At 52.5% G+C, this 24606-nt stretch overlaps 2 protein-coding genes across 2 annotated transcripts in view; both read right to left on the reverse strand.

Moving 5' to 3' along the window:
* On the reverse strand, positions 1–20754 carry CADM4 (cell adhesion molecule 4). Its single transcript, XM_055079261.1, has 10 exons — positions 20703–20754; positions 13926–14162; positions 4264–4410; positions 3799–3951; positions 3395–3529; positions 2816–2980; positions 2599–2689; positions 2028–2200; positions 929–1057; positions 1–421 (listed from the first exon to the last, which is right to left on the reverse strand). The coding sequence occupies exons 1-10, from the start codon at positions 20752–20754 to the stop codon at positions 312–314; spliced, it is 1392 nt and encodes a 463-aa protein (XP_054935236.1). The 3' UTR covers positions 1–311.
* The window catches only part of PLAUR (plasminogen activator, urokinase receptor), a 17637-nt gene continuing 13039 nt past the window's right edge, over positions 20009–24606 (reverse strand). The window contains exon 7 of the mRNA XM_007107685.4: positions 20009–22467. Within this exon, the coding sequence (XP_007107747.2) occupies positions 22214–22467 (254 nt within the window). The 3' untranslated portion in view covers positions 20009–22213. The remainder of the gene's footprint in view (positions 22468–24606) is intronic.

The raw sequence follows: 24606 nt of genomic DNA on the forward strand, positions 1-24606 counted from the left end.
CAAGACCTGGTTCTGCAGCCTAGGGGCCTTGGCCTTCCCCCAGTTATCTTCCCCCAACCCAATCCCTACCGCCCTCCCTGGACTTGGGAGTCTGGACCTTTGGCCCTTGCCCCCCTGGGGGACCCAGACCTCTGGGCCCTTGCTTCTGGCCCTTGCAGAGACCCAGGCATCCGACACCCCCATCCCTGCCCAAGCGTCTGAGGTGTTAGTGGTGGGGGGAGAAGCCCACCATCCCAGACTCTGGTAAATGTCTTTGCAGCTGGCAGTGGGGTGGACCCCAGCCCAGGCCCATGCCTGGGGTGGAGGTGGGGTCAGATAAAGAATTCTTCTTTCCTCTTGTGTCCATCGCTGCCGTTGAGAAAGGCTTCTCTTGCTTCTCCCTGCTCATCCAGGCCACTGGCCTCATGGGTCAGATAGGAGCCTGAGGGGTGTCAGACCCCGAGGCAGAGGCAACAGATATGTGTGGACCCAAGAGTCAGACAGGGAGGCCGACAAGACGTACCAGACGAAGGAAGAGAGAGAGACGGAACATACAGGGAGAGGTAATCAAGTCCAGGGAATAGCAAAACAGGGGCAGAGGAAGAGGTAAAAGCAGAATTAGGAAGACTCCAAAAGTTCACGGAAAGATCAACCCTTATCCGTTCTCTTGACAGTATCCCCTTGCTCTGCTCCCAACGAACTCAGCAATTAGGAATTCAAACGCATGGTCTTAATTTAGCTTCAACCCTTCACCTCTTTTAGGGTCCTGGACCAAAAGACCCGCCCCTTTTGGGGATCTGGGCCTCAGGTTTCAAATCCTGGATCTAGGTTCCTCCCCCTCCCGGCTCTACGCCCGCCCTCTTTCGAATCGGGCTTTAGGCCCCACCCCTTTCCGAACGCCACAACCAACCACACCCCTCGCTGAATTTGAGACCCCGCCCCCACTCACCCTTCTGCCGTACTGAGCACCAGACCATGCCCACCAGCACACAGATGATCAGAAACACCAGTAGCGCCAGGATGCCGCCCACAATGGCGTACGGCACCGACGTCTGAGCCTCTACCACCGCACCAGGGTCTGCCAAAGGGACAGGGGGCAGGCCCAGGTCATCAGAGGACGGTCCCAGCCCGGGCCAATCGCTGCCAATCTCTTAAACCATTCTAAACGCCACGTCCAACCACGCCCCCTTATGTGCCACGCCCCTCAAATCACTGCCACTGGTGGCCCTTCCCCTGGTGCCATTCTTTTTTTTTTTTTTTTTTTTTTTGCGGTACGCGGGCCTCACACTGTTGTGGCCTCTCCCGTTGCGGAGCCTTCCCGGACCGGGGCACGAACCCGTGTCCCCTGCATCGGCAGGCGGACTCTCAACCACTGCGCCACCAGGGAAGTCCCCCTGGTGCCATTCTTAATGCTCCGCTTCCTCAAGGGATGCGTGTAGGTTTGTACAATGCCCGACCCGGGCCCCGAGTCATTTCGCCAATATCTACCTGCCCCCTCCCCCCCTCCCCACCCCACCACCCCAGAGAACAGAAAAAACACATCCCTTTTCTTTTGACTTCAGGTCCAAGTCCCTCCCCATCTTGTCTGAAACGCGCCAGGTATTTAAAATGCTGAACTAGGGCCCAAGCACGCCAAAATTCCTGCCCCACCGTCATAGGAGCTAAACACGTAACACTTATTTTGTGCTAGAGGCCTCCAACCGCTTTATATATTTAGCTCATATAGTCTTCACAACAACCCTATGAGGTAGGTGCTGTTGTTTATTTCCACTTTACCGATGAGCAAACTAAGGCGCGAAGTTATCCGCAACAGGACGCTGCAGAACTGAATCTGAACCCAGACGATCAGTCTGGCCCCAGAACTATAAGAACCCTGTGGGCTTTTGACCCCCTGGAATCATTCTTCGTACAGGCCGGAGCCTCAAACACCATCCAATCCAGCCCGCCTATTCCCAAGGCCCAGTCCCACACAGGACGGTGCGGAGACCACGGGAGGCCCCGCCCCTACCCTGAGCCCGGCCCCCAGGCCTGCCGCCGCGCGTCCTCACCGTAGACCACGAGCACATAGAGCGCCCTCGCGTGGCCGTGCTTGTTCGACGCCTCGCAGGTGTAGGTGCCATTATCCGCGGATACCAGGCCGGGCAGCGTAAGCGTCTCCCCGACTGCCTCGGCCCGCTCTGGCAAAGACTCATTCCCGCGGTTCCAGCGGATCTGGTTTGGCCTGGGCGGGGGTATATAATGAGAGTTAGGGACGCAGGTGCCAGCACCCGATTCTGACGTCTCAGGAATCTAGACATGCCGCATCTCCAAATCAGAGGGTCCTTATTAGCCCTTTCCTTCCTAGAAAACCAACAGTCCTGGACCCAGCTTCCACCCATCACCAGGGTCTCAGGAATCCCAGCCTTTCCCCCAGCCCCTTCCACCCTGAGAATCCAGGAGTCCAGGACCCCACGGCCTCCTTCCTCACGACCTAGCTCCAGACCCCTCCTTTCTCAGGACTCAGAAGTCTGGGCCGCAGCCCCCTCTGTTAGCCCAGTCCCCTCTTTCCTGAGACACAGGTGTCCAGGTCCCCAGCCCTATTCTCCTCAGGACCCTGGAGTCTCGGGCCCCAGAGCTCACCTGGGGTTCCCCGTCACAGCACATGTCAGCACCAGCGTGTCTCCCTCCCTCACCACAGCTTGGGAGGCATGGATCCGGGCCGTGGGGGAGTCTGTGGGCAGAAGTGAGATGAGAGAGTGGTTGTCCGGGTCATCATGCAGACTAGGAACTCCCCCGGGGACAGGCGGCGGGGGTTGGTACACTCCCTCCCCCGGGTGCTGGCCCGCCAGGCACTTACACTGCACATCCAGCACGTACTGCGTCTGTTTGCTGTGTCCGGAGGGCAGCGCCTGGTTCTGCGCCTCGCAGATGACGATACCGCCGTCGTCCTTGCGGTCCACACGAAACCGCACTGTGCTCGCCACGCTCCAGACTTTGCCATTTTCCTGGCTGCTGCTCACTCCTGCCAAGACCCGCCCAGACACTGTCAGGTCGGGGTTATGGCTCCGCCCACCGAAGGAGCACCCCACCCCCAAGCCAATCCCGAAGCAGGCTATTTGCCAAGCTCCGCCCCTTATCCACAGCCCTCGCCTCTACTTCTCCAAACCACGCCGTCCTCGAAAGAGGCCCACCACCCCTCGTGGCTCCTCCCAAAGCTCACCCCTCTTTCACCCCACGCCCTCTCATCTATCAGTTCATTCAATAGCTATATATTGAGTGACTATTGTCGGCCAAACCTGTGCACTCTTCTTCAGGCCCCGCCCACATATAAACCAGCCCTTCCCAAGCCGTGCCTCCTGGAACCCCGCCTCCTCTTAAGTCCCGCCCTTCGCTGGCACCTCCCCCGCCCACCCCCATCCCTGACCCCAGGTAGTACCTTTCAGCTCCTTTCGGTCCCGGTACCAGCGCAGGACGGCGGCCGGGCGGGACCGTGGAACGAGGCAGCTGAGCTCCACCTCGCCGCCCTCCACCGCCTGTTCCCGGACCTCCACTACAGGATTCTCCGGGGCCACTGCCGCAGGGAGAAGGGGGCAAGGAGGAGGTCAAGGGAGGCACCAAGGTGAGCTCAAAGTAACCAGGCTGAGGGATTCCAGGGACCAAAGGGAACAAGGGTCCCAGGTGGCAGGGGTCAAACACAGAGGCCAGAGGTCAGGAAGGCCGGCCTTATTTACTGGGACCAGATGTCCAGGAGGTTAAAAACAGCCAGGGTCAGGTCTCAGGATAAGGGATAAGCAGAGGAGAAAGGAGAAGGGATGGGTCTGAGGAGGGGGAGGCCGTTACCCAGTACAGTGAGCGTGGCAATCTGGTGGTGGGTATCCTCCGTGTAGAGCTGGCAGAAGTAGCCCCCCTCGTCCTCTAGGCGCGCATCTGAGAGCCGGATCCGTACCCGGCGTGGGGAGAACTCCTCAAGCTGGAAACGCTCATCCTTCAGGGCTAGAGAGTGAACGACAAGAGTGACAAGAGAGAGTCAAGGGAATCCTGACCTCAGAAGTCCCACCCTTTCTCCAGGAGCTTAGAGTTCAGCCCTCTGCCTCTTTTCTCCAACCATACGCATGCGTCTAAGGTGCCCACCTAGTTACTCCCTTGGGTACCCAGAACGTTTCATGCCCTCCCACCCACAGGACCAGGAGTCCAGCCCCCAGCCCCCTCCTCCCTTAGACCCTGGAGTCCAGAGTCTCAGCTCTGTCCTCTGTCAGGCCCCAGCCCTCTCCTTCAAGACTCGGGATTCCAGACCCCAGCACTCACCACGGGTACCATTGAAGAAGAGGGTCTGCCGGGCAGGGTTCTGAATGACAACTATAGATCCATCGTACTGGTGCAGACGGCAGGTTATCTCGGCCACCCCACCCTCAGCCACTGTCACATTCTCTGTCTGTACTTCCTGTCCTGCCCCTGGACCAGCAGACAGAGAGACAGGATAGGAGACTCATTGAGGGGTGCAATTCAGTCTTTGCTCTCTCCCTCTGTTCCTCGCCCATCCAAACCTCCAATCCCTCTCCTTTCCCTCTCATTCAGTTCGTTACACCCAACACTTCCTGCAGGCTGGAGTCCGGGAGATGGAGAAAACCTGCCTCCTGCTCTAGAGGAGGTGCAGTCCAGATCCCGTGGAATATGCGCTAATGGGGGTAGCGCAGGGCACGCTGGGAGCCCAGAGGAAGTGGAGACTAAGACCACCCAGGGAGAGGGGTGATCAGGGAAGGCTCTACAAGAACGCTCCATTGGATCCACATTTTAAAGAGTGCACAGGAGTTCACCAGGTACGGGAAACTGCTATGTGTTCACCAAACCCCGTCTTTCACACCTGAGCACATGTTGTAACTTGTCTGTAGAGATGGCCACGATATTCTTCCCGTCCCTGTATGTGCCCTTTGTGAGCTGACTTTGCTGCTCTTCCCATTAACGAAGCACTCTGACCCTGCGAATCTGGGGAGGCCCTGTGACTTGCTTTGAAGTCAACATCACTTTACTAGAAGTGATATTGTATGAGTTCTGGAGGCTAGGTCTCAAGAGACCTTGCAGCTTCCATGCATGCCCTCTTGCTGCCCTGACACTGTCAGGTGAACATGCCCGAACCAGCTTCCTTGAGGATGAGAGACCACATGGAGAGAGAAGCCCAGCCAGAGGCCAGCACCAACTGCCAGCCACGTGAGTGAGGCCATCCCAGACCACCCAGCCCCAGTGGCACCACCAAGTGACTGTAGCCACATGAGTGACTCCAGGTGAGACCAAGAGAAGAAATACCCAACTGATACAGTCCAAATTGCTGACCCCCAGAGTCATGAGCAAAAAACATAATTGTTGTTTAAAGACACTATGTTTTGGAGGGTCTCTTAACACCGCTAAAGTTAACTGGTACCACACTCTATTAGGCTACATTTCCTAGGCTCCCTTGTGCTTAGGTGGGGCCATGTGACTGATGTCTGGCCAATAGGCTGTAGGCAGAAGAGAGAAAGCCCTCTTCCAGCCTGGCTCATCTCACTTGCAATCCTTCATACTGGCTGAATGGAGAGGACTCCCAAAAACCCAGAGGAGGACAGGATCACAAGCTGGAAGGAGCCCAGGGCCCTGACTTCCTGCCCCCTGTGACCTGCCTGCACAGGACTGTAGCATGAGTGAGAAATACACTTTTTTGTTAAGCCATTGAGATTTCAGGGCTGTTGTTATAGCAGTTAACTTACCCTGATTAATCCAACAGAGGGACAAGGTAAGGGGTTAGTAAGGGGGTGTTTCCAGCCAAGGAAACAGCGTAAAGCTCAAAGCTGAGATTAATCATCATCAGCATCATCACTGTCACTGTCATCTTCAAAACAACAATAACCATAACAGCTTCTGTTTATTAGGCACTTCCTGTTCCAGGCTTTGTGCTAGGGGCATTACCTATATAATTTCCATTTAATCATCACAATACCTGAACAAGGGAGGCATTATTATCAATCCCCAGGTTTTTTTTTTTCCCAGTTCCCATTTTATAGATGAGAAAATTGGTCCAGAGAGAGAAAATGACTTGGCCAAGGTCACAGCCTGAGAGTAGCAGAGGCAGGGTCTGCCTCCAGATCTTTCTGATTCCGTAACCTGCATCCACATCCATTCCTGGTTCTCTGGGTGAAAGGTGTCCAGCATTGGTGAGGGGTTGTGGGATGTGCTTATGAAGGGCCTCAAATGCCAGGCTAGGAGATTAGCTTTTATCCAGAAGGCCAGTGGAGAAACTGAAGCAGGAAAGAGCCATGATCAGATCTGGTTATTTACCTTTAAATGCTGGACAACTATCACTTCATGTCTCTTACATACTGTCTCATTCATTCATTTGAGCAGCGGGGAAGTTTTCAGGGGCTGGGTGCCCAGAGATGAGTCACATGAGGTCCCTGTCCTGGAAGGCCTTCAATATTTATGGGGAGGTAGACACAGATCACTGTAAAATCCCATCAGAAGTGTTATGGTCCCTGTAAGAGGGATAGGTAACCTTATTTGGGGGGCTGAGGGGTGGAAAAGACTAATTCTGGGGAGAGGAGGCAGAGACAGCTAGCTTCCTACCCAGCATCCATTCTTCCCTTTCTCATTAGAAAAAGAAACCTGGTTGTATTTTATGGTTGCCCTATATCCAGCAGAAAGAGAAATTTCCCAGATTCCTTTGCAGCTAAGTGAGGCCATGTGATAAAATTTTGTCCAACTGGATATCAGGAAAAGTGTCATGTGATAATTTTGAGAGGACTTTCTAAAGAAAGGGGATAAGTCCTTTTTCCACCAGGTCACCTTTATGGAATTAGTATGTGATGGAATTCTGGAACCAAGAGCTGGAAGGTGCCTGGGTCTCTGGTGATGATGTGGAGCTGCCATAAAAGGCCTGGATGCCTACTTCTGGCTTCTTTTATCTTTGAATATAATTCTTTGTGAATTTAAGCCACTATTAGGGGTTTATCTAGTCCTTCCCAGAATATCAATTTTAACATGTCCAATCCTTGCCCCAGATGTTTTCTTTCCCACATTTTCTCAGTCTCGGTAAATGTCACAACCTGGTTGCTCAGACCCAAATACCTAGAAATCATCCAAGTTTTCACCCTTTCCCTCACCTCTAACATCAGCAAGATCTATCCATTCTATTTCCAAAATATATCCCAAACCTGTTCACCTTTGGCTACCTCACCTACCATCACCTAGTCCAAGGACGCCATCTGTTACCTGGTCCTTCAAGAGCTATTCATGAGTCTCCCTTCTTCCCCACCTGCCTCCCCCCAGGCCAGTCTCAACACAGCCAGAGTGTTTACAACACTCTGAAGGCTGTCCATTACACTTAGAATAAAATCTAGACCCCTTCCCTGGGTCTTCAAGGTGCTTGGTGGTGGCCCTTCTCTGACCACAGTTCCGAACACCCTCCTGCTACTCAGTTCACTCTGGGCTCACTGGCCTTGAGGTCCCTCAAACATGCTGAGCTTGTTCCCACCTCAGGGCCTTTGCACTGGCTCTTCCATCTGCCAGGAATGTTCTTCTTGATCATCCCAGGACTGCCTCCTGTTCTCATTCAGGTCTCTGTGACTCAGATCAGAAAGGCCTTTGCTCACTCCCTGTGCCTTCCCCTCCAGAACACTTCCTATTTCGTCACCACTGTTTTATTTCCTCTATGGAAATTGCACTGAAATTATTTTATTAATTTGCATACTTGTTTGTTGTCTGTTTGTCCCTCATCACTCGAATATACCCCCCATGAAGGCAGGGATGTAATCCCTTGGGTTTACTGCAGCACCCTAGTGCCTGGAAGTGAGCCTGGGGAGGCACATGCATGGGGATGTCTCTGGGGAGACTGATGCATGAATCGCATGTGTCAGGCAGGATCTCATTTCATCCTCACAACAACTTTGTGACATCACATTATTCTCACCTTAAACACCTGGGTGGATCCCAGCTGGACCACTTGCCATCTGTGTGACCTGGGACAACTGGCTTAACCTTTCTGAGCCTCAGATGCCCTGTCTGTAAAGTGGGGATGATGCCAATGCCTGACTCACAAGGATTAGCCCAGGACCTGAGGCTCAGGGAGCCCTCTGTGCAAAGCTGCTGTTATTATAACCTCTGGAAACATGCCCATCCACCTGAAAACTGGCCTGCCTGCACATTCTGGCACTTTAAAAAAACCATCTTGAAGCCTCTCCACGGATCCTGGACCTCAGGACTAGCCCAATGCTAGCCCCCCATTTTATAGATGTGGAAAACGAGGCTCAGGGGTCCCAGGCAAGTCAGTGGCAGAAACTCAACATCTCTTGGGAGCCCTCAGGACCTCTGGGTCTGCCCCCCCCAAATGTGTCCCCTGCTCTCTGCTTGAGGGTGCACATGGGGTGAGGGTGGGGGGCTTTTGTCTTATTCCCTCCCCCTCCTGAGGAGTCAGTAACCAACAGTGTCTGTGCCTGGAATATTAATGTCCTAGGAGCTTTTGTTTCGGGGTTGGGGGGTGGTGAGGCAGGACTTTCTGGTCAGAGAGGGGCTGAGCTTGGGGACTGGGGCACTGGCCCTTTAAACTGTGTTGACAGCCTGGAGTCGTCATGGGGATGGTGCCTGGAAAAAGCGACTGGGGAGGGTTTGGGGAAGAGTGGCTGAACAGGTGATATGTAGAGACCCAGAATCCAGCACTCTTCTCCTTTAGACCTGGAAATCCAGCACCCCCAGCTGCCTCCTCTCCCAGGATCCAGGAGTCCTGGTTTCTAGTGCCCTCCTCCATCAGGATCAGGAATCGGGGTCCTCAGCATCTTCTTCCCTCAAATCCAGAAGTCCCAAGCCCTCAGCCTTCTCCCTCCTCAAATCCAGGATTCTGGGCCTCCAAGCCCCTCCTCCTTCAGGACCCAGGAGTCAGGGGTCCAGACTACACAGCTGGTGGATGTTTCCACGGAGACTAAGCCGAGTGGGGGGGAGTACTTCCTGGGTCCTGAGTCAGCGAATACCCAAGGGAGTCTCAAGGTCACAGTTCCGGGAAGGTCACAGCCACCACCTCCATATCCTCTCCCCAGGGGGCTCGTGGCATCATGCCTCCTTCCCCCACATCCTCCCCTAGGGAGGTGGTACATCCCTGCGTCCTGATCGAACCCCCCCTCAGCCCCCCATCAATGGCGGAGTCCGAACATCCTCGCACAAAGCATCAATTCTTCCCCAACTCAGCCTTGTGAAGGCGCCTGTATTCGCAGGACCTAGGCATCAGGGTCCCAGCCCCTCCTCCCTCAGAAACCTGGACTGGGACCCCCAGCCCCTTCCTCTCTCAGGACTCAAGAATCTGTACCCACCCCACCCTCCATCAAGACCTAGGTGTCTGGGACCCCAGCCCCCTTCTCCCTCTGGACACAGGAGTTCAAGCTCCCTTCCTCCCTCAGATCCAGGAGTCTAAGACCCCAGGCCCTCCTCCCTCAGACCCAGGATCCAGGCCCCCGGCCCCCCCTCCCTCAGACCCAGGATCCAGGCCCCCGGCCCCTCCTCCCTCAGACCCGGGGGTCCAGGCCCCCAGCCCCTCCTCCCTCAGACCCAGGAGTCCGGGGCCCCAGCCCCTCCCCCCTCAGACTCGGGGGTCCAGACTCCCCTAGCCCCTCCTCCCTCAGACCCGGGGGTCCGGGCCTCACTCACCGCGGCTCACTCTCTGTTTGGCCCCCGACAGGATGCCTGGGGTGTCGATGATACTAATGCTCTCCAGGACCTGATTGGGGAGCTGGGCGCACATGAACCTGGGGTAGAGGGAAGGTCAGGGGTCAGTGCAGGGAGGGGTAGGAGGAGAGGACACATAAGAAGGGAACCCAGGACTGCACCAAGGAGAATCAGGTTCAGGGAACGGAAGGATCTTGAAAGAGAAAAGGAAGATCAGGACAGAGAATAATAACTATAAAAAAAAAAAAAAACAATCAGAGCTGGTGTTTATTGAGCACTTACTTTGTGCCGGGTACTGTTCTAAGCACTTTGTAGGTGTTAATTCATCTAGTCCTCACAACAGCCCTATGGAGTAAGGACTATGGTTATCCCTATTTCCCAGATGAGGATAGGAGAGAAACAGAGAGGTTAAGTCACTTGCCCAAGGCCACCCAGCTAGACAGCGGTTGAACCCATGCGTCCCTGTCCTCCCCCAGACCCATGATCCCGGCCCCCGGCCCCTCCCCCCTCAGACCCAGGATCCAGGCCCCCGGCCCCTCCCACCTGAGACCCAGGATCCAGGCCCCCGGCCCCTCCCTCCTCAGACCCAGAGTCCAGACCCCCGGCCCCTCCTCCCTCAGACCCAGAGTCCAGGCCCCCAGCTCCCTCCTGGGAACTTCTGACTCCAGCTCCAGGCCTCAACCCCCAGAACCACAGCCCGGCTCCGCAGCCCGCTCTTCCTCCTCCTGTCTTTGAAGCAAGCATCAGGTGGGGGCGTAGGGGTGAGTCAGCAGCTCACACACAAAGTTACCCCTGTGGTCCCCACGTTCCTGGGATACTTAGAGCTCCCTGGATTCCGGGCCTCAAGCCCAGCCAGCGGGTAGGGGAGTCCTCCGGAGGTTCCCCCTGGGTGAGGGGTCAGGGGAAGAATTCCTGCTCCAGGAAGGGGGTGAGCCTGCACTGAGCACCCACTGTCCTCTCCTCCACCCCCAGGGCCCTCCATTTGCCCCCTTCCAGAAGAGCCCGGGCTCTGCAGCCGCCCTCTTGCCCCACTGGGTGCCGGCTGAGGAGCCTTGGTGCCCGGTTCCCAGAGGACCTATGGGCCCGGGGTCTGCACAGGCAGGAACCAGTGGGTGCTTCTTGTGTCCTGGTGCCACAGGCCAATGGGTGCTGGAGAGTCCATCAGTCTCCCGCCCGCCCCCCCACCCCGGCCCCTCACACCACCCAGAGAGAGAAAGCTGCCTTTGTGTTCCCCAAGACGGGGACAAGCCAGGCTCACACGACATTAACCCACCCCAGGCCCCAACCCTGCTGCGTCTAAGGTCTTGGAATCCATCGCGGAACCTGACCCCCGCTCTGGGGGCTCCGGCATTCGGCTCATGGGTGGGTGAGGAACAGTGACAGAACCCTGTTTTCAGAGTGGCTGGGCAGAACTGTAGCAGGGGGGGAAGACTGAGTCACTTGGGAGGGAAACATTATTCGGGATCAACAAACTCTCCCTCCACAAAGCCCCCCAACTCTTCATAGCTTCTTTATCTTTTCTTTGGATCTGGAGATCTGTTTCCTCTGCTCCTTTCTGTTCCATCCAATTCCTGGCCTGTGGGTCTCTGTTTCTGCCTGTGGGCATCTCTGGGCAGGCAACCCATCTCTCTCTCACTTCCTCTCGCCCACCCACCCTGGACCTCTTCTTTCTCTTGGCATAAATCTCATCAGCCTCTGCTGGTATTCTTGGTAGATGAGGGAGCCAGGAAAAAGAGAATACAGTTCTGAAAGGGTGTAAATGAACCCCATCTTCCATCCCCACTCCTGCTGGCTGGGCAAGGTGAGAGGGGAAGGGGAGTGACTAAGAGGGAAACGTGGGGACCATGGACAACTCCTAAAATCTGGTGGCCAAAGCCATTCAGAGATAACCAGAGAAAAGGAAAGCATGAAGGGTCCTCTGAGATCAGGTACTCCAGCTGCCTACTCCATGCTTTACAGAAGGGGTAGTGAGGCTCAGAGCGGGAAAGAGCAGGGGCTGACCCAGAATTACATCAGAGAGGCCTGGTTCCAGAGTGCTTCCCATGACACCCAGCTCTCTCCCAGCTTGTAAAGTCCCACCCCATTTTATTTAGAGAACGTTTGTAGAAGGCATTAGTGTACCAGGAAGCAGTGACTTTAAAACCAAACAAGGGACAAGCCTGTAGAGCTACCTCCCAGAAGTGCTGGAGAAAGGATTCTCGAACTGCGAAGGTGGTCATCTTAGGCTATACTCTGATTCTGAGAATGCAAATTCCCACGATTCTAAGCCCTCAAGATTCTAGATGTCAGAGGTGTCAAGATTCAGGATCTCCAAGAGGTCAAGGTTTCAGAATTGTGAAGATATCAGGAGGTTAGAATGCTAATGCCAGCAAAGATCTAGAACTTTAAAGGTGTCAAGATTATAAAGACTTTGGGATTCTGGAAGCCTAAAGATGTCAACGGTTCTAAAATACCCTCAGGTTCTTTGTTTACTGGATTCGTTGGTTCTAGGAGTCTATGAGCCTGGGTTTTAGTGCCTAACAAAGAAAGAAAGAGAGACAAAATTGGATGGAGAGGTAGCTAAGGTACCAAAGAGCTCATCTGGGAAACTGTGGCATGTCCACCACAAAGAAAGGAGTTAATGGTGAAAGTTCTGAAGCGATGGCAGAAGACTATAAAAGAAAGCAAGGTGGAGGGTGACAGGTCCACTGTGCCCCTCACCTTGCCCCGAGGAGAGGAGAGGGAGGCTCTGCCTCAGACTCGAGTGGGGAAGGTGTGTCACTGCACCCAACTTGCCAGAAACCCCTTCAGGGGTCCAAGCTGCAGTTCCTTTCCTTTCAGGTCACCGAGTTCAACATCCTCACTTTACAGAAAGGGAAACTGAGGCCCCAAGAGAGGAGGGTGCTTGCCATTGGCTACCTTGGCAAATGGCAAGAGCCAGGATTTAAACCCAGGCAGGCCCCCAGCCCTGTGCCACCTGGTCACAGCTCCCACATTTCTACAGGACATACGGCCCTCCCACTTCTGCTCAGCCACCTCCCAGTCATCCATTCCCCCCAGGAGCGGCTTCCCCCACCGGGGATGGGGTGACCTGTGGCAGGTACCAGGCACACACAGTGTGAGAGTGTGAGTGTGGGGCTGACATTTCCTGACCTTGTCCCGGATCTCAGGGTCGCCCTATCTTGGAGGTCTCCAGCTTTTCACCGTGCGTGATAAGGGTATGTGGAGGGCTCTCTGGAGGTCCTGGAAGGGGCTTCTCTGTAGGTCGTGGCCTGGGTGTGTGAACGGGTGGGGAGGGGCAGCGTTTGGGAGGCATTTGCTGAATCCACGTGTGTGTCCACATGCCAAGGTTCCCCATACACATTTTCCCTCCAGGGCCCTCCAGGGCAATTGATCCATGGCCCTCCCTGAATCAATTCCTCTTCAGGGGCACAGAGGGATAGAGAGATGGAGAAACGAAGGATGGCAATGGGGGAGCCCAGGATGGAGGATGTAAGGGTAGAAAGGAGAGTCAAGGGTAGAAAGGAGAGGCGGAGAGACAGGGAACAGGGAGACAGTGGGCCAGAGAGAGGGGAGAGAGTGGGGAATGAGGGAGATAGGTGATAGAGGGGGCTAGAGAAACAGGAATGACAGAAAGGGGACAGAGAGACAAGGGAATGGGACAGATGAGGGACAGAGAACCAGAGGTGACAGTAAGACAGGGACAGAGAAGGAGAATGGGGGCAGAGAGGGAGGGCAAAAATACAGGGGGACAGAGAAGGGAGTCGAGAGGATGATGGGGGGCAGGCAGAGTGACCCAGTAAAAAGGGACAGAGACCAAGGGACAGATGTAGGGGACAAAGACAGGATAGAGAGCTGGGGGACAGGGAGGCAAGGAGAAAGGGGGAGAGACAGAGAGGGACAGTCTTGGAAACTGAGGGACAGAGGACAAGGGTAGGGGGACAAGGGTAGGGGGACAAGGAGAGAGACTGAGGGACTAAGAGACAGGCGGACAGAGGGACCCAGAAACCGGACAGAAGGACAGCGGGGCCGGTCCCGAGAAGGCTGGCTTGGGGTTGGACTGGGGGTCTCGGGCCCTTTGTCCCGCCGGGATCGGGGCCTGTGCGGGGTGGGGGTGGGGGCTGCGGCACGGCGACCGGGGCCCGCGCCCCCTCCCCCGCTCGCGGCTCCCGGCTCGCGGCTCCCGGCCCGCGCTGCGCTTTGTCCCGGGGAGGGGGCCCGGCTCGGCCCCGCGCGCATTGTTCCGCCTCTGCGGCCCCGCGGCCGCCGGGCTGTCACTGCGGCGCACCCCCCACCCCGGCCCCTGACCCTACCTGGCCCCGCCGCGGCCGCCCACAGCAGCAGCAGCGGGCGGGGCGCCGAGGCCGGGGCGGGGCCGGCGCGGGGAGGAGGCAGGGAGACGCGGGGAGGCCCCAGACAATGGGGGAGAGGGAGCCGCGGGAGGGTTGGGGGAGCCGGAGTGAGGGGAGGGGCCCGAGAGCTGGGGGTCCACGGGCGGAGGCGTGCAGGAGGCGTGTGCGAGCGCGACTCGCGGCCGGAGAGTGCGGAGGCTGGGTGACGGCAGAGGGGGTGGGTGATGGAGAAGAGGGGAGCGCGTGCAGGGGGTGTGTGAGGGGGAGTGTGTCACGTGAAAGGTGAGGGTGCTGTTGGAAGGGTGCGCCACGGTGCGGGTGTGTGTGGAGGGGAGAGTGTTGAGTGAGGATGTGTGTGAGGCTGAGTGTCCAGGGAGGGGGAGTTTGGTGGGAAAGGTGAGTGTGAGAGGTGTTCAGTGGGCAGGTGGAGGTGTTCCGTGGACAGGTGGGTGGAGGTGAAGGCGGGGGCGTGCACATATTCCAGAGGGGAGTGTAGGTGAGAGTGTGAGCGTGGGGGGACGGGAGTGGGCTATGGGAAAGGTGAGTGTGAGAGGTATTCTGTGGACAGGTGAGTGTGAGGGTGAAAGTGTCATGTGACGGGCTGTGAGCTGAGCCACTTTGCGAGGAAGGCAGCAGCTTGTCTGGGCAGGTCCAGGATCTCCCAGGGCAGGGCTAGGCTGGGCTGAGGTCAGGTCTCACCCTCCCTCCTGTCATCACCAGGAAACTCCGTGTTTCTGCATCATTCCCCGGAGGGAGAGGCTCCGGTGGACCCCTCCCAGGTCCTAGCGTCTAGCTTCCCCACCCTGCTTCCTGCTCTTCCAGCCCCAGTCTCGCTTTGTGTCCCTGTCTCTATGTGCTCTCCCCGCTTCTCTTCCATTGCTGGTGCAGACTCACCTCTCCAGACTTGAGTCCGTTCTCCCTCCTGGGAGGTGAGTCTCCCTGAGCCCACTTCTGTGGGACCTTGTAGACCTGGTGCAGGATTATCACCCTTAGGACCCAGGAAGAGTGAGAAACCATGGAAGGTAGGAGACCTCAACCTCTCCCACCACCATTTGACAATCAGGGAAACTGGGATATGCCAACTATGAAAGTCCTTGCTCTTTATCTCCATCACTACCAAAAAATCCTACATCCAGGTCCTCCAACAGACTTCAGCTCCCGGCACCTCTTCTGTCCTCAGTGCCGAGTTCTCAGGACCCAAGGTCCCATCAACCTCTTTGTCCCCAGGGCCACAGCTCTAAATGATTCCTTTCCTTTTCAATTCTCAGTTTACCTTTCTGTAAACTGCGGAAAGAGTTGTGATGCTGGATAATCTCTAATCTTCCCAGGGCTCACGTTCTCTGTGTTAAGATAAGTGGGAAAGAGGTGTCCAACCTGGATTTGGGATACTGGGTTAGGGAGTAGCTAAGGGTTATCTCTCCTCCCAAGAACCTATAGGTCCCCTGCTCGTGGCTCTAACCAATGTCTCCTGCTCCAGCTGCAGGGCACCCTGTGGGATGTTGGTTTGCTTCTCATCTGTCTTTTTTGGGTCCCACCTTTTCTTCCACCTGAGGTGGTCCTGTCCTTATCCTACTCCAGGATACTTTATCCGTTAGGGTTTTCATGCCAGTGACAGAAAATCCAACCCAACTGGGTTAAGAAAAAGAGGATTTTTTCACATATAAAAAAGTCTTGGGGGGCTTCCCTGGTGGCTCACTGGTTGGGAATCCGCCTGCCAATGCAGGGGACACGGGTTCAATCCCTGGTCGGAGAAGATCCCACATGCCACGGAGCAACTAAGCCCGTGCACCACAACTACTGAGCCTGCGCTCTAGAGCCCATGAGCCATAACTACTGAGTCCACGTGCCACAGCTACTGAAGCCCACGTGCCTAGAGCCCGTGCTCCGCAACAAGAGAAGCCACCACAATGAGAAGCCCGTGCACCGCAACGAAGAATAGCCCCTGCTCACCACAACCAGAGAAAAGCCCGCGCCCAGCAACGAAGACAAGGCAGCCAAAAAAATTAAATGAATAAAATAAAAATAATAAAATAAATAAATTTATTTTTTTAAAAAAGTCTTGGGTATGACTGGCTTCAAAATGGTCTGTCCCAAGGGTAAATAGTCCCTTCATGTTGCAGGATGGCTGGCAAATACCTCTGGGGCCACACTTTTCCCTCACATTTGGAGAGGGGTAGAGAGAGAAAAAGACAGACAGACTGAGAGAGTCAGACTGTAGGAGACTTAGCAGAGGAGAGACTTGAAGAAGCTCCCTCAGCAGAGTGAGGAAATATTTTTCCTTAGAAGCCCCCCCAAAACCTTCCATTGTGTCTCATTGGCCCAGATGATGCCACCTGCCTATTACTGAACCAATATCAATGGCCAGGGGATGAGATTAAGCTGGTTAAATTAGATATGAGCCACAGGCTCCCCCTACCACCAGGTCAGAGGTGAAATTAGATTTCTCAAACAGAAATAAACACTGGGGAGACAACTGCTGTGCCTGCTATTCTGGGGGGATGGGCTGCACGCTGTGGGTTGACTATTCTTGAGTTTTTGAGGTCTAGGGATGGTTCAGAGTTTGTTAGTTGTTTTCTCAGCATTATTCTGCGAGATAATAAAACTATATATTGGTCTCTGCCCCTGCTTCCTGGCATGTAGCTCCTGAAACCCTTGTAGTTACCTAAGTGATAAGAACACCATGAGAATCTTTTGTTCTAATATTTAGTCTTTGACCCCAGTTCCCCACACAGGGATCCTGAAATCCTTGGGTGATAAAAGTGTCTCTTGTTCTAATAGGTGACATTTGGTGGGCTCCTGGATGAGGGCTGGTCACCGAAAAGACCAAACTATGATTACAAGCATGGAATTTTCAGCCCTGATCCCCATACTCTTGAAAATGGAGTTAATGATCCATGATGCCTACGTGATGAAGCCTCCATAAAAATCCCAATAGTATGGGGTTCAGGGAGCTTCTAGTTTGGTGAACACAGGCAGGTGCTGGGAGAATGACATGCCCAGAGAGGGCAAGGAAGCTGTGTGCCCCCTGACACATACCTTGCCCTATTCATCTCTTCCATCCGGATGTTCTTCTGTATCCTTTATCGTATCCTTTTATAATAAACTGGTAAAGGTAAGTAATTGTTTTCCCGAGTCCTGTGAGCCCCTCTAGCAGGTGAATCAAACCTGAAGAGGGGGTCATGGGAACTTCTGATTTGTAGCCGATTGGTCAGGAGTACAATCTGGACTTTCAATTGTCATCTGAAGTGGGGACTGTGGGACTGAGCCCTTAATCTGTGGGATCTAACGCTATTTCCAGGTAGGTAGTGTCAGAAGTGACCAGAAGGTGTCACAGAGAATTGCTTGGTGTGGGGGAACCCCCCACCACCACATTTGGGGACCAGAAGTGTTCTGAGTGTGGCAGTAGTGTGAGACTAAAGGAGGCACACAGGAGAAAGACACAGTAGGGAAGAACTGAGTTGTTCGCTATACAGGAGGAAGACTAGGGGGGTGTTTCTTCCTAATACACATTCCCTCCTCCTCTGTTCCTTCCTAAGAGAATCCTGATTTTGTTCAGGCATCAACCTTTCTTTAATAGCCAGATGATGTGCAGGAAGCCCTAGGAGTAGGGTCTGAATATACTTTGCCAAATATTGTGGTTCCATGCCCCTTTCTGTGAATGCTATAGGCATGGGGGTATGAAACACATCAGGCGAATAAAATGTGGGGAGGGCAAGTCAGCCTGGAAGTTTGGGGATAAGCTTTCTTTGCTTTAAAAAAGACACCCAAGAAGAGATGGCCCTTTGTTATTGCTTCTGAATGTGGGTGTGATGTCTGGAACTGCAGTGGCCATCTTAAGGCCATGAGGTAGATAAGCTTGAATGGATCCTTCAGGACATAATGGAAACATTGAATAAGTCAGCCCAGGAACTGCCCTAACTCCTGAGCTCTTGTTCTGTGAGATAATTGATTTCCTCTTTGTTTCAACCATTTTGAGTTGGGTGTCCTCTTAAATACAGCCCTGGCTACCATATTGCCCGTGATTCACCTAGAATAGGTGGAGGCAGCCCTGCTTGCAGATTAAAACACTGTAAGTGGTAGTTTGCTTTTTCAGTTGCTCCCCCATCCTTGTGATAGGATCTCTCTCACAGAGGTTGTTTTCTCAGCTCGGGCCAAGTGGGTTGCTTACCATGAGAGCTGCCCGACCAGTGGATGCCTGTTTACAACCTGAACAACTGTATGTGGTGGCTTTGATGTAAACTTCCCTGGCCATAGCAGAGGAGGTCATAGGCAGAGCCCTCACCCAAACTGGACCCCACCAGGGAAGAGCCTGTCCGTTAAAATTTTAGAGCCAGACAAAAGTAGTTCTTGACATTTCAAGGGCATATTTGGCTACTATGCTTGAAGCAGAAGGTAGTCTGTGAAGAGACAAAAATAAAGTGAAAGCCCAGCCCATGAGGGAAACCACACACTCAGGGTAGGAGAGAGTGACACAGAGGGACAGAGAGATTTTGCAAAACAGAGACAACATTGATTTCACACAGCTTTTCAATTCTGTTTCTTGTCCCTGGTGCAGCCCAGAGAGCTAGCTCTTGCTTGCATCTAAACTTCCAATAAAGCTGTCGTTTTTGCTTGAGTCAGCTTAAACGGATTTTATTTCTTGCAACAGAGATCCCTTGAACAAAAACTTGGGAGCCATTAACTATGAGGCCCTGATCACAAGGTCTGGTGTAGAACATTCTGAGAAATTTATCTCTAGCCTCAATATCTGCACCATGGAACATGTATTGCCATCCTTTGATCCCCACAGTAGAGCATCATGGGAGATGCAATCTTAGCCTCCAATCTCTGCCATAGGGTCTCCTGGGAAATGCAGCCCTAGCTTCAATTTCTGCTGTAAGGCAACACGGGAAATGTATTCCTTAGCCTCCAATCTCTGCTGTGGGGTATCATGATGGATGCAATCCTAGCCTCCACTTATCACCCAGGGGAGCAATCCGAGGGTCCCTCACCCACGCTTAAACTCTCTCTATAAAACATGTACACCTCTCTTAGGCAAGGAGGTAAGGAAGCCACCCCCCACCCCTCCCATTTCTAATAAAAACCTCACTCTGGGCAAACTTGCAAAAAACCTGACTGTATCTGTATTTTCTAGCTGTGTTTACAAGACAGGAACAAGAGAGCGTTAACCATAAGACATCGGTATAAGCTGACTGAACTTCAAAACTGGGATAAAGGTTGCTCTACAGCTCATTACCATCTCATTGTAATAATAAGATCTCTGCCCACCGGGCCATATTGGTTCAACCCAATTCCCACCCAGACACTCAAGGGCCGTACAAGGGCAGAAAAAGGCATGAACTGCATTCTGGGAAATCACCGCCCATTTCCATGAATCAGGATGACAAAAGACCCCCATCCCCAATAACCTTTTTCACCTTTTTCTATAAAAAGCTTGTCCCCGGTTGTAATCAGCGCTTCCCTTCTCCATTCTTGGGCCATTGAATAAAAACCTGTCTTGCTTGCACCAATCTCAATTTCGTTATTGGCAGAACCTGAGCGGGAAAGAACTTCCTGAAGGACGGGGTTGAGGTTGGGTGGGAGGCGGGGCTTTGGTTCCGTTAGGGCCCCAAGATGGGGGGCCTCCCGTCTAATTCAGTAACACAATTTCTGCTGTAGGGCATCACGGGAAAGGTGAAACTAGCCTCAATTTTAATTATGAAGCATCTTAGAAAATGTCATCTTAGCCTCATCTCTGCCTTAGGGCATCATGGGAGATATAGCCCTAGCCCGGGTTTTGTTGTAAGGTACCACAGAAGATGTAGTCTTTCCTTCCTTCCCTCCCTCCTTTCTTCATCACCTGCCATGTCCTGGGCGCTAATCTAGGTACTGATAATACAGTAGTGAGCAAATAAAAGGGCTTGCCTTTTATGGAGATCCTAGTGGGGAGAGTTAGCAAAAAAACAGACAAACAAACAAGTGACTGTTTCAGTCAACCATTGCAGCATAACAAAATACTCCAAAACTCAGCTATGTAAAACCACAACCTCTTTATTTTATGTTTCTGTGGGTTGGGAATTTGAGCAAGGCATAGTGAGATCAGTGCGTATCTGCTCCACAATGGACTGGGGCCAAAATGGGCTGGCTTGAACAGCTGGAGATGGATGGGCTGATTCATATCTGAAACCTTGGTGCTGGCTGTTGGCGGGTGGTGTGGGTTGAATTGTGTCCCCCCAAAATATGCTGAACTCCTAACCCCCAGGTTCCATGAATGTGACCTTATAAGGAAATAGGGTCTTTATAGATGTGATAAGTTAAGATGAGGTCAAACTGCGTTAGGGTGGGCCCCTAAATCCAATGACTGGTATCCTTATAAGGACAGAGAGATTTGGAGACACACAGCCATATTCGCAGGAAAGAAGTTCACGTGACAACAGAGGCAAGGACTGGAGTGATGCAGCCACAAGCCAAGGACTGCTGAGGATTGTTGGCAACCCTCAGGAGCTAGGAAGAGGCCCGGAAGGATTCTTCCCCAGGACGTTAGAAGAAGCATGGCTCTGCCAGCACCTTTGATTTTTTTGTTTCTAGTATCCAGCAGTCGAGAGAATAATAAATTTCTGTTGTCTGAAGCCACTGCATTTGTAACTTTGTAGTACTTTATCATGGCAGCCCTAGGAAATGAAAACAGCTGGGCTTCTCGGGTCTCCTGCACATTACGTCTGCTGGGGTTGCCGTGTCCAGGGTAGCTCCTTCACCCACTTGGCTGGTGCGTGGGCTGAGATGGCTGGAACATCTGGGGCTCTCTCTTCATGTGGCATCCACGCACGAGTAGCTTGGGTGTCCTCAGAGCATGGCAGTCTCAGTGCAGGAGGACCCTGACCCAGCAACCAGCTTCCCCAGTGTTGGACGGTTTCTGAAACCCCCGGCCCAGAGCATGGCATGGCGTCACTTCCACCACATTCTTTTGGCCAAAGTGGTCACAGAGCCAGTCATGCTCAAGGGGTGGTGATATTGACCCCATCCCTTTAGGCGACCACAGAGACAGTTGGTGATATGTGATTTGAGGAGATCCTAAAAAGAAATCCTGTCCCTCGGGGGGGGGAGGGAAAATTGGGAGTTTGGGATTGACATACACACACTACTATATTTAAAAAAGATAACCAACAAGGACCTACTGTATAGCACAGGGAACTCTGCTCAATATTCCGTAGTAACCTAAATGGAAAAAGAACTTGAAAAAGAATAGATACGTGGATATGTATAGCTGAATCCCTTTGCTGTACACCTGAAACTAACACAACGTTGTTAATCAGCTATACTCCAATATAAAATACAAATTTTTTTTAAAAAAGAAAAGAAACCCTGTCCTTCACCTGCCCCCAAATACCACGGAAAATGTCCTTTTTCTTCATCAGCCGTAGGGCCCCAGGGGAACGTAATTTTGTGTCTGTGGGCTTGCCTCAGCGAACCATGGAAAACGTGAATTCTGCCATGGTACTCAAAGAGTCCCACTGAAATGGGAGTTCTGCCCTTTTCTCAGTTTGTCTGAGGGTATCCTAGGAAATATAGCCCAGCCTTTATCTCCTGCCCCCAGGGCAGCAGGGGAATGAGGTCCAGTCTTTCCTCATCACTGCAGGGCATCCAGGGGTCATCTCCTAGTCATCTCCTATCTCAGAGCCCCCTAGGAAATGCAGACATGTCTCCTTAGAACAACAAAGTAGTCTGGACCTTTGGATGTGGGAGAAGAGACTGGAAGGTTAGTACTTGGGTGAGTGAGTTGGAAGGTTGCATTTGGAGCCCAGGAATAGATGTGGAGGTGGCTTAGGGTGGAAGGCTGCATGGGACAGCTCCCAAGGCTGGGACCTCGAGTGCTTGGGTCCTACAATATGACCCCTAATTCCAGGAGCCTGAGGAAAGCTGTCCCCCAGTCGTCCTCTCTGGAGAAGGGAAGATCTGGCTTTGTTCACTGATACAAAAATCTTTTTATTTAAGTACAAAATATTAAATAAAACAAATATTAATTAATAATAATAGCGGCAACAATATTAATATCACAAGAGCTCTCGCCTGCTGGCCCGTAGCTTTCCTCTAGCTTTTCTCCTCTGATTCTCACAGTTCTCTGAGATAGGTGTTTTGGCAGCTGGGAAAACTAAGGCCCAGAGAGGGGAGCACACTGGTCTGAGGTCACACAGCAAGTCAGTAGGGCTGGGAGCTAAGGGAAGGGCAAAGTGGTCCCCTGGATCCAGCCAGGGCAGTGGGAGTGTGGGGGTTCAGGTGCAGAGGAAAGTACCTCCCCACAGTCTGGCAGTCATAAGCAGGGTGACAAAGAGGCTGAGGTGGGTAGGGCCAGGCAGGGGGGCACCCCCCGTGCGGGGATGGGTAACCAGGGCTGGATGGTTACAGCCATTTCCAGTACAGCAAGAGACGCTGAGATGGGTGAGGCTGAAAGCTTCAGCCACATGGAGGCCTTGGCACCAGGAGGCGGTTGCACAGCCTCTTATGGTGTAGCTTGGGTTCCCCAGTCCTGAGGAGAGAGAAGACCATGTGAGACTCCCAGCTCTCGGGCCTGGGACTGGAATTCTCACTGGGTACCAGTGAGAATACTGGTACCCAGTGAGAATTACCCAGGTAGAATACTACCTCGTGGTGGGTACCCCCAGAGAAAGCAGCAGTTCTAAATGTGGTCCCGGGACCCCGGGGTTCCTTCCCTCAGACCCTTCCAGGGGATCTGTGAAGTCAAACTTATTCTTGTAATAATGCTAAAACCTCATTTGCCTTTTCTTGCTCTCACAAATGTTTTTTGCTCTCACAAGGGGTTTCCTAGAAACCCTAGGACATGAGATCTTGCAACAGACTGAACGCAGAAGCAGATATGAGGGTCCAGCTGTCTTCTATTAAGCCAGATATTAAAAAGATTGCAAAATGGTAGAACAATGCCAGTCTTCTCGTTCAATTTTTTCATTTTGGAAAATGTCTCCTTTTTTTCTTTCATAAAAATATGTCCACATGTCGTGAGTTTTCAATTGTTCTTTTACAGTGAACAAATACTATAGATATGACTGACGTAAGCAATAATTTTTAAGAGCGTGAAGGACTTTTGAGAGCCCAAAGTTTGAGAACCTCTGGAATAAAGGAATCTGCCCAGAACTTCACGGGATAGGATCCTGGGAGATACACCGGAAGTCCCACCCACGGAAGTCCCACCCCCCCAAAGAAATTCACATTTCTGTGGCCCAAGTATACATTTCCTAATGAACAAGTCCTAATTTCCTACTGTACTTTGCACCCTCCTGAAGGAAGTCCCACCTTCTCCAACAGGATGATCCACCTCAGTTAAGTCCAGCTTCATGGGAAGTTACCTCTCGCAGAACCCCCCATCCCCCTCATAAGTATCGTCTCCCAGCCTCCTAATGGCTCACCATTAGTGCCAGTGGCTTCCAGACATTGATTCATGGGGCCTCGGCAGTCAGTGAGCGAAGTCTCTTCGGAGGAACATCCATGGGTGCTGTTCCCCTCACAGCTGTAACACTGGAAGCCGTTCGGCGGCAGGTTTTGAAGCTCCAGGACTTGGAAGAAGACCAAGCGACACAGAAACCAAAGAAATTAGCATGAGCGGTTCACAGCATTACATCCCCAGGACTCCCAACTCTCAGCCCTAGATGTCGTGGAGCCCTCTTGTGGTCAGGCGTTGGAACAGCACCCTCTTTAGGGGGGTTCTCTAGGGCCTGCGAGAGAAATTCCAACCCCCAGCTCCCCAGGAGCCCCCACCTGCCTAGACACAGGGTAAGACAAAACAGTCCTTGCCCTCAGAGAACTTACGATTTAGAGCTACACTGTCCCTTACGGTAGCCACTAGCTACATGTGGTTGTTCACATTGACATTGAAATTAATATTAAATAATAAAAAATTATTGCTTATGTCAGTCATATCTATAGATATTTACTGCATTAGAAATGAAAACCAAGAGACTTTACAAAATGTATTTGTTCATTTTAAAAGAACAATTGAAAATTTACGACACGTGGACCTATTTTTATGAAAGAAAAAAAGAAAAAGGAGACATTTTCCAAGTATCAAGTGCTCAAAAGCCATATATAGTAGAGGCTACCATATCTGACAGTACAGATACAGAACATTTCCATCACCACGGAAGGTCCTGTTGGACAGTAGTGATTTACAGAGACAGAATAACACAAAGGATCTAGATTATATTGAAGGGCAGAGTTAGGGAGATTTTCCCTGAGGACAATGCTTTAAAGCTGAGACCTAACGAATCATAAGTAGCCAGCCAGGTGAACTCCTTGGGGAGAGATGTTCCTGGTGGAGGGTACTGCATGTGCAAAGGCCATGAGACAGACACATGCTGGATTAGAGAGGGCATAGTAGAGTCTTTGGATTTCATTCTAAAAGCAAGGGGAAGGCGGTGAAGTGATTGAGGAAGAGTGACATGATTTGATTTACATTAAGCTGTTGGTGGGAATGTAAACTGATACAGCCACTATGGAAAACAGTATGCAGGTTCCTTAAACTAAAAATAGAACTACAAGCAGATATGAGGGTCCAGCTGTCTTCTATTAAGCCAGATATTAAAAAGATTGCAAAATGGTAGAACAATGCCAGTCTTCTCGTTCAATTTTTTCATTTTGGAAAATGTCTCCTTTT

The sequence above is a fragment of the Physeter macrocephalus genome, chromosome 17, assembly GCF_002837175.3.
Source record: "Physeter macrocephalus isolate SW-GA chromosome 17, ASM283717v5, whole genome shotgun sequence".
In the NCBI taxonomy this organism is placed as follows: Eukaryota; Metazoa; Chordata; class Mammalia; order Artiodactyla; family Physeteridae; genus Physeter; species Physeter macrocephalus.